The 11,153-nt window shown below is 32.7% G+C and overlaps 2 protein-coding genes across 6 annotated transcripts; one reads left to right on the forward strand and one right to left on the reverse strand.

Annotated features, from left to right (window-relative positions):
- Window positions 1–1,657: 1,657 nt before the first annotated feature.
- Window positions 1,658–3,720, reverse strand: LOC146943898 (E3 ubiquitin-protein ligase RMA1H1-like). Of its 5 annotated transcripts, none has more exons than XM_085742199.1 (2): window positions 3,644–3,720; window positions 1,658–2,556 (listed from the first exon to the last, which is right to left on the reverse strand). In XM_085742199.1, the coding sequence occupies exon 2, from the start codon at window positions 2,496–2,498 to the stop codon at window positions 1,785–1,787; it is 714 nt and encodes a 237-aa protein (XP_085598325.1). In that variant the 5' UTR covers window positions 2,499–2,556; window positions 3,644–3,720; the 3' UTR covers window positions 1,658–1,784. The 5 variants fall into 5 exon arrangements, with proteins under 5 accessions (XP_085598325.1, XP_085598326.1, XP_085598329.1 ...); XM_085742200.1 differs by having other exon boundaries at window positions 3,551–3,720; XM_085742203.1 differs by lacking the exon at window positions 3,644–3,720 and adding an exon at window positions 3,315–3,435.
- A 4,051-nt stretch (window positions 3,721–7,771) lies between these two features.
- LOC146943899 (uncharacterized) lies at window positions 7,772–9,577 on the forward strand. Its single transcript, XM_085742204.1, has 2 exons — window positions 7,772–8,299; window positions 8,390–9,577. Exons 1-2 carry the CDS (start codon window positions 7,787–7,789, stop codon window positions 9,350–9,352), a joined length of 1,476 nt encoding a protein of 491 aa, XP_085598330.1. The 5' UTR covers window positions 7,772–7,786; the 3' UTR covers window positions 9,353–9,577.
- The last annotated feature ends 1,576 nt before the right edge of the window (window positions 9,578–11,153 follow it).

Below are 11,153 nucleotides of genomic sequence, written 5' to 3' on the forward strand. Positions count from 1 at the left end.
TGGAGATCATCATTGTCAAAGTTAATAAATAAAATAAAAGGGTACATGTTGTGGAACCCCTTGTCCAACATGTGCAAATGCAAATATGACTTTCTTCCTTTTCTTGTTCCTTGTTGATGATTTTCCATTTGCAAGTTCTTTTGACACATTATTGGAGTATTAAGATAAGATTGTAATGCAATGCAACTGTCAGCTTCTTTTGTTGGGATTCGTTTACAAGGATAAGGTTTGGAAAACTGCTACCTGTCAACATTTTTGTCTTCTAATAACAGCTAAAGGTATGCAATGATGAGGAGAGCGTGCAAGGGCAATGATGTAATCGTGTGTTGGTTAAAGAAAAAATGTTAACGAGTGATTTTAAAGCGCTTTATAAGAACTATAACTGTATTTATGAAAAATGTGTATATTAACGTTTGGAAAATCAAAATATTTAACTTTTTCAAAAGATATACTCCCTCCGTTTTAAAATGTGTCGTTTTAGGCTTTGACAAACAAATTAAGAAATTGAATGAAATAATTATTGGATATAACACTTTTACTAAACCGCCTTTACTTTATAAGAAAAAGACAAAATTAAAGTTGCATTGAAAATTGTGTGAGAGAAAAGTTTGAGTATTTATTAAGGGTAAAGTTGAAAGAAAAAAAATTAAAGTTGTATTGAAAATAAATGTAAAGTGACATTCATTTTGAAACAATTTTTTTGGCTAAAGTGACACTCATTTTGAAACGGAAGGAGTAGTTTATAATGTTTAAAAGGTACTTCGAAACACTCGGTAATAATACCAAAAAAAAAAGTTTAAATAATAATTATATGGTGATGTCAATTAAACGACAGAAGAAAAATTTGTATTGAAAAGAACATTTTTTTTTATACTTTTAAGTGTTTGATTACAAAAGTTTCAATATATTTTTACTATTTTTGTTTTTCAACTAATTATTTTATTTTAATAAATTATATTGTCCGTATTTTAATAATTATTGTACTAAAGATTAACTCGTATTTTTTATATTTTTAGATGGACAGGAATAAAGAAGTGTTCCGATCATAAGAAGAAAACCTACATGTTTAAATTTGGGTGCCATTTAGTTTACACCACCAAATAGAATGCCCCAACTTACACCACTAAAATAACAACTTGTAACAACTTTTTTATCATAAGATCAGGACCGTTAGAATAAATTTATAATATATCAATGGCTTATATTGAGGAGGTGTAAGTTGGAGCAATGTATTTGATGGTCCAAACTATAATTTCCCTTAAACTTGATTGGGTTTTATCCACTCGTGGAATTTATGATCGGAACTTTTATTGCCTTAAAACAGCTTCAAACAAAGTGGGCAAAAAAAAAAAACTTGTTTTGTGAATTTTCTACAAAGATTTCAAAGGATCACATATATAAACGTTGTCTCATAGGTCCATGGACATAATTTTTTAAGAGGATTGATTTTGCCATTGAAAAAAGTTAGCGGTGCAACTTGTCCGTTTTTCTTTCATTCTTGTGTAGTCTTCTATATATTTGATATTAAGACAAATGAATTTAACAAGTATAAATAAGAATTTATATAAGTAAATTTATGTTTAGGATTGGTATTGAAATAGTTATGAACTAGGTTAAGCCTTATTTTGTACCGTAAGAGTAAAACATTGGCAGTAACTTTCTGTAATATGAAACTCCATTAATGTGTACTAAATGTAGAAGTGCACAAATTCTCTGACCAATGATAATTCATTGAATCAAGTTCTCCAATGCACATTAATAATAATCTCATCCCAATTGCACATTCAAAAGACAATAAGACACAAAAGAAAACAGCAAAATAGAAAATTTGAAATTCTGTTCAAAAATTTATCAGTCTGCAACTCTTGCCTTCTCAATCTAGAGCTATTATTTCCCACCATCTGATAAGAATTCGGCGGGTGGCCGACTACTCCGGCAAAAATCATCTCCTCGAACATTCCAACCACAGGATGCTGGCGAGATCTTGAGGTCGTTGAGGCACCAAGACTAAGCATTTGTGAAGTAGCATCACCCTCTTGTTGTTGGTATGAGGAAGAGTTTAAATATTGTCCCTGATAAGGATTTCGATACGGAAGTCGCTGATGATGATCACTTTGAGAAGCTGTTGCCAAAAGAGCTTGAGCACCTGAAGCAGTTGGTCTTGGTGGTACAAAATTATCATCACAACAAGAAGATTTTCCACTCGGTGGAGCGTGGCCACCGCGGCCATACAATGGGACCATTGTGGTATGTGATATATTTTCTTTGCATACAGGACATTGTGGATGTTCATCAGATCCAAGAGAATCATCACTTTGAACATGGAGCCACTTGTAGATGCAAGGCCAGCAGTAAAGGTGGCCACAAAGGGTGACTACCGGTTCGTTGGCGAAGTCTAAGCAGATGTTGCAATCAAAACAACCATTGGAATCTTCTGCTTCTGACATGGAATTTGGAATGGTTTTCAATTCATGGGAAAAACAGTGCTCAAATGCCATGAATCAAGGAACTGGTTCTCACAAGTGAAAAGAGTTACTTATTGGTGCTTCTTCAGCCCTGAATACACAAAAGAAAAAAGTATTGGAGGAATCAGATTAATAGATTAAGTCACTCATAATTGAAACTAACTATAGGACATGAAAGTATATAAATCAATTACAATTTCATCAACTCAATCCAATAAAAGAAAAATTGACAATTGAGAAAGTATCCAAATTGGTTCAATGAAGTGATGCCATTGACCTTGACATGTAATTCAAAGTGGAAGATCAACTCACTCAGCAAGGTGGACCAAATAAATTCTTGTTCATAAGCAATATTTCAATCCCTATCCACAACTAGCTTATAAAGTATTAGTATCATAAAAACTAAAAATCATGAATGCATAAAACAACACAATTACTTCTATGGTTCTTGTGGCACATGGAAAGAAAGAAGCACATCAAATCTATTAAATCAAGCACTGTCAACATCATATTTATTGATGATAAGAAACAAAAAAAAACAAAAAAAAAAACTACAAATTGCATATATAGGAATAAATCCTTCCTAGGACACTAGCATCACTAGTTTATTCATATTCTGGGGATTCACCAAGACAAACCATCTAATCTAAGATTATCTGGAAACCTCTAGTGTCCTATAAGATGTCATGAATCATGATCATGTGCTTGTGTGCAATCACAAAAAACAAGTTGGTAACTCCACTGATTTGAGCTAAGAGTTAAAAGATCGAAGTTCAAACTCCGGCACAGAAGAACATAACATAATAACTAATATATAAAAAAAAATAGCATAGAACAAAACTTACTTACAAATACACATAAGGCAAACAGTTATAAATCCAACCACCTGAAGATGCATATATAAATTACAAATTGCTTGACATAAAAAACCCACAAAGAGAAATTCCATAATACTTCAATTCATTTCCTATTCTAGAATTCTATAAAAGGAAAAGAAATCTTTGAAAGGAAGCAAAAACACAAGATCTAATCTAAGTAGTGAAAATTAAATGAAACAAGAAAGTGCTTCCAAAAATAATAATAACCTGAAGATGATGATAAAAGAAACAGAATGGATATGGAATCTAATTAGGGATGAAACAAGATAGTATATAACAAAAATGAAAACAGAAACATACCAAGATAAATACAAAAGAGAACAGCTTTTGGCTTTCTTTCTAAGAAGTTTCTTGAATGTAAGCAACAACAAATGAATGAAGACACAACAACAAGTGTTTCTGTCTCTATATAGTGCTAGATAGATAGGCCTAAACAAATGATGACATGGTTTCTGACAAATACAATAAAAATGAATTCATTTAAAATTTAAAATTAAAACTAATAGTTCCTAATTTTATTTTTTTTGAAACGGCAAAATTTATTCATCAACGAGAGGGTGTAAGAAACAACAACAACTCGCAGAAAAGCACGAAAAAAATACAATACAACCTCCAAAAATAACCTAAACGAGTCAAAAATAACTATTAGTTCTTAAATGTTATTAGAATTTTTATTTTATAATAAATTAAATCTTCGATAAAAAAAATAACAATGAATTAATATTATATGTTTATAAGCAATTATGAATTCATTTCTTTTCATCTTTTAATCAGTGCTTGAAATTTATAAAAAATTAATTTTGAACATGACAAAACATAAAAAAGTTGTTGTTAAAGTTATTTTGTATCATTTCAATAACTTTTTTTAATTAGCTTTTTAGATGATAATTTATGCAGGATTTTGAAATTTTCCATTGTTAAAAATGACTATAGAAACAACAATGTTGGTTTGTGCGACCACGTGATTGCATAGCCCATTGTTAGACAATGGAGTCCCACCTTATGATACTCCACTTTTTATTAGTTACTTCCAAAACACTCAACCTAACAACATTAAAAAATCATGACAACAATATTCCCTTCGAAATTAACTATAGACTTATATTAGTTTCAAATTTTAATTAAATATATAACTTTGTTTGATTTTTTCTCGATAAATATTTGATTTTAGAGTAGTATATTTTACGAGGAAGTTTTAGGTGATTATAACATTTGAGCACAACATTTTTTTTTTCAGATAGACGAAATGACAAAGTTATCATAAACTCACACACACAAAGTGAAAGGTGTCAGGGTTCGAACTCCGGTCATGACGTCTGGTCTAACAATTTTGATATTTTTGTCAGTTGAGTTATGACTTATGGGACATTTGAGCACAACATTTAATCACACTTACATATTTAAAAGAAGATAGAAAAGAAAAAAATCAATAATGTTTATTTTTAAAATAATTAAATGATATATATTTTAATGTATATGTTTATATATTTTTCTACTTCTAATGTAGGTCCATATACCCTACACTCGTATGAAAACAAGTTTTCAAACTTTATCTTTTCAAAAAGTATATGCGTTTAGGGGGACAAGCTCAGTTTTTCTTTGTTAATCTGATTCACATGTTCAGTTTTATTTATTTATGATTGATGAAATTAACTACCACAATTTTGAAAATCCATAATAAAGTGGAGAAAAGTGAACCAATTCTGTCAAAGAAAGAAAAAGACAAGGTGGGCATACCACATATATGAAGTGATATATTCCAAACTATATTCCAAATAACAGACACATCTCTTCATATAAAGTAAAGAGCTTTGTGTAACATGAATAAGCAAGAGAGTTGAGATATTTTTCTTAAAAAATATTGTGATATTTGAATACCATTTGAGACAATTTTGGTGATAATTTTTTTTCTCTTTTTATTGGTAAAAAATAATAGAAAAAAAATAAAAAAATAATGTAAATATGAAAGAGATAGTTGTCAAAAAGTTATAACAAAGTGGTTATACAAATATAATTTCTCATAAGTAAACAGGGGCGGATCTATTTGAGAGCAATGTGGAGCTAAAGCTCCACATGAAATTTTCCATTTTTTTTAATAAATAAAATACATGTTAAAAATGAGATTTTTGAATGCTTTGTCACTTGTTAATGATACCAAAAAATAATTATAAGAAATGAGGAATGAGGGATGAGAAGAATTTATATCTAAAGTTATTAAAATTTGTAATAAGCATGATATTGATGTGCCTGATATGGATGCACCGCATGCACAAAGGAAGTAACTTTCATTGAAAAACACCAATATTGTTTATTAAAAAGTTATATATTTAATATAAAATACACAAGTTATAAGACAAACTTACCATTTTAAATTTCTTAACATGTGCAAATTTGCATATGGTAGAAAAAACTCTTCTTATTTTTATTATAATTTGCATTATTGTTTCTTCAAAATTTTAGCTCCACGTATAATAAATGTCTGGATCCGTCCCTGTAAGTAAAATAGTTTTACATGTCATCATACATAAATGTTTTTTGGCTAAAATATGGTTTTGGTCCCTGCAAATATAGCCAATTTGGGTTTTGGTCCTTGGCAATTTTTTTTTTGAAATCAGTCCCTGCAAAATTTTTTGTTTTTTAAAAAGGTCCTTGGCCCCACTTTCTTGCCTATGTGTCTGATTTTTGCCTACGTGTCACTTGCTGACTGTTCAGTTTTGATCATGTGGCAGCCAGGTGTAAAATTAAAACATACTTAATCATTTAATTTCCATTTTTAAAAAACAAAAAACATATTTACTTAATAAAATTAAAACAAATATTTTTTATTAATTGAAAAATATATATATAATTGAAGAATTGGTGGGAAAATTTTAGGGTTTCTCATTTCCCTCTTTTCTTCTCCATCGTTCCATCTTCTTCCATTCCTGTTCATCTTCTTCCATTCCTTTTCAAATCAAAGTCATCCAAACTGAAATATAACACAATCGATTCGTTTCAGGTATGTTGGTTTCGTGTTCGTGTTCATCGCTAAGTTGAATCCGTTTTCCCTTTATTTGTATCCGTTTTTCCCTTTTTCGTTGTGGTTTTGGTTTGGTTAATGTATGGCTGCGATTTGCAGGTTCTTCTTGGTGGAGTGGGGCGAAGCTGCAACCGACGGCTAGGATCTTGTTAGGGTTTCTTTATACTGTAAGTTTTCCTAAAAAACAACATATTTAATGTTGAAAATAGTAGTAGTTGTGTGTATTTATGCACTGTTTTGTCATTTTCCTTGTGGGGACCAAATTGGAAAATTTTTTTGATTTTTTTTTTGTTCCATTTTGCATGTGTAGCATGTTTGTAACCGTTGGGTTTCATCATGGGGGTCTTTTGTAAGGGACTGGCTTATCTATTACAAAGATGGTGTAGAGTCATTCATAGATGTTGATGCAGATAAGTTTTGCTATTTTGAAGCTAAAGGAATAGTGGATGAGTTAGTGAAACAGTTTAAGTATGGGGAAGATTATAGGTTGTGGTGGCAGGTTGATGAAGAAGTTGCGTTTAGACTGTTTAGGTTGGATGAAGTTGCTACTGAGATCATGAAATATGCAGCAAGAAAAAGATGTAAGGTTACCATATATGTTGAGCATGATGTGGTTGATAAGGATGCTGATGTAAGGTTACCTAGGTGTATTGATGCAGATGACATGTCTAATGATAAGGGAAATGAAAAGTTTGGTGCAGAGGTTATGTGTAAGGATAAGGGGAAGGAAAAGGTTGTTGAGAATGAAGAGGAAGATGTAACATATGATACTGGAGTTTCAAGTAGTGAGGAGGATGAGGTCAGAGGTGTTACACGTGATGATAGTGAAGATGAAAGAGGTTTGGGTTTGGATGATGGTTTTGGATTGGAATATTCCCTACCTATGAATGGAACAAATAGAGTGATGATTGAAGGTAAATAATATAGGGTGAAAAAGAGAGCATTGCAAACATCCAACCAAGAAAAAGACAACAGTTGCAAGTGAAGGTCCTGCTCTATTAGACGATGTTCAGATTGATGGTGATTATGAAAGTGATGAGTTAGGTAGCAGTGACCCTGATGATTCTGATAGGAAGAAAGGTCCTAAATATGAAAGGTTTAGGAAGTTACAACTTTGTAAGACATTTAAGTTCAAGGTTGGAATGGAGTTCAGTTATACTAAAGAGTTCAAAGAAGCAATACTTGAATGGACAGTATTAAATGGATATGAGATAAAGTTTGTGAAAAATGACTTGATAAGATGTAGAGTGGTTTGTAAAAAAAGGGAAAAGGAGGACTATATGTTTTTGGCTTTTTGTGGTCAAGTGAGTGGCCAACACACTTATAGGATTAAGACATGGGATGGGGACCACACTTGTCTTAAAGTAGGTGAAAATAGATCTGCCACATCCAAGTGAGTGTCAAAAGCTGTTGTGCCAGCTTTGATGTCTAATGAAGACTTGAGGGTCACCACTATAATGAATGACATGAGGAGGGATTATGGTGTGGGAATAACATTTGGGAGGGCATGGAAAGCTAAGATGATAGCCAGGGAAATCATTGATGGTGATGCTACAAGACAATACTCTAACTTATGGAGATATGCAGTTGAGATTAAGAGGGCTTCAGAGAAAAACACAGTGAAAATAAATGTTGAAAGAGTGGGACCAACACTTCAGCCTAGATTTGGATCTTTCTATTTCTGTTTTGAAGGCTGTAAGCAAGGGTTCTTGAATGGTTGTAGACCCTTCATAGGTGTGGATGGATGTCACTTGAAGACACAATATGGTGGTCAACTCTTGATAGCAGTAGGCAGAGATGCTAATGACCAATATTATCCTCTTGCTTTTGGCATTGTTGAAGTTGAGAACAAGGAATCATGGAGGTGGTTTTTGACCCTGTTACTTGATGATATTGGTACTGAGAAGAGATGGGTCTTTATTTCAGATCAACAAAAGGTAAATTTTAGTTACTCTTTGTCAATTTTAATTGATTTGTTATATCTTTCTATTATGTGCTTACCTCTTCATGGTTGTGTTTTTTTGAAGGGACTTATGTGTATATTTGATGAGTTACTTGAAGTTTGTGAGCATAGACTTTGTCTGAGGCACCTATATGCAAACTTTAAGAAAAAGTTTGGAGGAGGTACTGCTATTAGAGACTTGATGATGGGGGCAGCAAAAGCAACATATTACCAAGTCTGGGAGCAAAAGATGCAAGAACTGAAGGCACTTGATTTGGGAGCATGGGAGTGGTTGATGCAGCATCCTACTAAGCTTTGGTGTAAGCATGCTTTTAATTATTACTCTAAGTGTGATGTTTTGATGAACAACTTATCAGAAGCTTTTAATTCCACAATACTGTGTGCAAGAGATAAGCCACCTATTACCATGTGTGAGTGGATTAGAACATATCTGATGAATAGAATTTCAACAATTAGATATAAACTTAGTTCATGGCAACATAGGATAATGTCAATGCCTAGGAAAAGACTAAATGTTGAAATTGAATTTAGTGGAAACTGGAGGGTCATTAGGAGAATAGATGATGAATATGAAGTGCATAAATTATATGGGGGTTATCAGTACATAGTTGATATTGGGAAAAGGACTTGTACTTGTAACTTCTGGCAGCTAGTAGGTATTCCCTGTAGGCATGCTATTGCTGCAATTGGTAAAAGGTCTCAAAGACTTGAGGATTATGTTGATGACTGTTATTCTAGAGCAGCCTATGAAAGATGCTATAGTTATGGTATAAGTGCACTTAATGGTGAAGATATGTGGCCAAATGTGGATGTGGAAGAGATGTTGCCACCATCTCATAAGAGAGGACCTGGAAGGCCAAAAAAATTAAGAAGAAGAGAACCTGATGAAGATGGAAATGGTAGAAAATACAAGAGACAATGTACTAGATACAAGTGCATAAAGTGTGGTCAGTCAGGACATAATAACAGATCATGCAAAAGTGAAGTTGTTAACCCAGATGCACAGAAAAGGAAGGTAAAATTGTGATTACAATTACAATTATATTTATGAATAATCTTAATATATTGTAAACTTCTAATCAGTTATGGTTTGGGAACTTTAACAGAGGAAGCCACCAAGGAATGCAGGAAGGATGGAAAACCAAGATGAACCTGTGGACCAAGATGCACCAACTGTGGAAAACCAAGATCCAGATCCTATCATTGCTGTGGAAAACCAAGACAACACTGCAAATGGAAATCCTGATCCTATCATTGCTGAACCTGCTATAAAGCATGCTAAACCAACCAAGACAGCTACTAAACCTGCAAAACCAATTGCTAAATCTGCAAAGCCAACTGCTAAACCAACCAAGACAGTTGTTAAACCTGCAAAGCCAACTGCTAAACATTCAAATCCAACTGCTAAACCAAACAAGCCACCTGCTAATCCTGCAAATCCACCTGCTAATGACAAGAACCCTGTTAAGCCTGTTAACCCTCAGTTTAAGCCTCCATCAAAGGTTAGTCTAACATGATGTTTAACTTTTTGAGTTAATCTAACATTATGTTTATTTTTAATTCACAGAAAAATAAAGAGATAATATATGATGTTACTCAACTCAAAAAGAAGGCAGCCACCAACTTGACATGAAAAGGAAGGACTTGTTGTGAAGGATCTACTTCAAAATCAACTTCCAAAGTGCCAATTTACAATTTCAATCATCTTAGAAGGAGTGGGAGGACATGTTACTTTGGACCACAACCAAAGGCAGGTGCACCAGGAACTGTTGACTCAAATCCTATTGAAATTGGAGTGGAAGATAATGGGGAACTCACTCAGGAGAACTAGCTGAATAGTATATTCCATATTATGATGTAATGGCTTTAGGCAATGCCTTATTATGATGTAATGGCTTTAGACAATGCCTTATTTTGATGCAATGGCTTTAAACAATGCCTTATTTTGATGCAATGGCTTCAGACAATGGCCCAAATGCCTCTATTTTGTATGTAATGGCTTATATGACGGTGCCTTATTTTGATGCATATATCTATTTGGTATTTCTCTATAACAGTTGCTTTTATTTTAGATGCACCAGGTGTTTTTACTTTTTGTTGTATCTATTAAGGCTTATGCAAAGTCATATATGAATAGTTGTTGCCTTCATGGCTTGAGTTGTGACAAAATAACACAATGAACACTACCTGTTAAGGTATATGCAGAGTCGTATATGAATAGCAGTTGCCTTCATGGCTTAAGCAATGACAAAATAACACAATGAACACAATGCAACTTTTTCATTCAATTAACCATGGAGGTACATTAAAGTTCTTACACATCAGTACTTAAACATAAACATACTTAAACATCAACATTTTAAAACATCAAATTACAAACAAACTAAGATAATTTCTTATCAACCTAAATTAATCTAACTTCTTATCAACCTAAAGAAAGCCAACACACTTAACCCTAACAACCACCTAAATTTTTTGAAACCATACAAAGAAAACCCAGCTAATGATCATGCTCAATGACATCCATTTAACCTTCTTATTCATGGCAACATATTTTGTCTTCCATTTCGCAATTTCATTCGACTCCAATGCCTTCATGACTTCATCAATGTTTTCACATTTGCTGCAAACTTGATTTTCCCTTCGATCCATTGACCTATCTATTGCAGGTGTAACTTTAATCTTTGTTGTAACACTAGGTATAATATCATCGTCCCAGATGTACAAGTTGCAGGTATGCATAGTTTGTTGAATAAATCCAGTACACAATTAATCAAACAACAGGACAACAATACATTAATAATTCGCATTATTTGTGCATAAACTCA

Source organism: Medicago sativa, chromosome 2 (assembly GCF_051527215.1).
Source record: "Medicago sativa cultivar Bolivia chromosome 2, Bolivia_mono, whole genome shotgun sequence".
Taxonomy (NCBI): Eukaryota; Viridiplantae; Streptophyta; class Magnoliopsida; order Fabales; family Fabaceae; genus Medicago; species Medicago sativa.

Bases quoted from the DNA above. Each gene is read 5' to 3' on its own strand.
- LOC146943898 (XM_085742199.1), bottom strand. From the start codon at position 2,498: ATGGCATTTGAGCACTGTTTTTCCCATGAATTGAAAACCATTCCAAAT.
- LOC146943899 (XM_085742204.1), top strand. From the start codon at position 7,787: ATGTCTAATGAAGACTTGAGGGTCACCACTATAATGAATGACATGAGG. The intron at 8,300-8,389 runs GTAAATTTTAGT...GTTTTTTTGAAG, and splicing joins TTATTTCAGATCAACAAAAG to GGACTTATGTGTATATTTGA.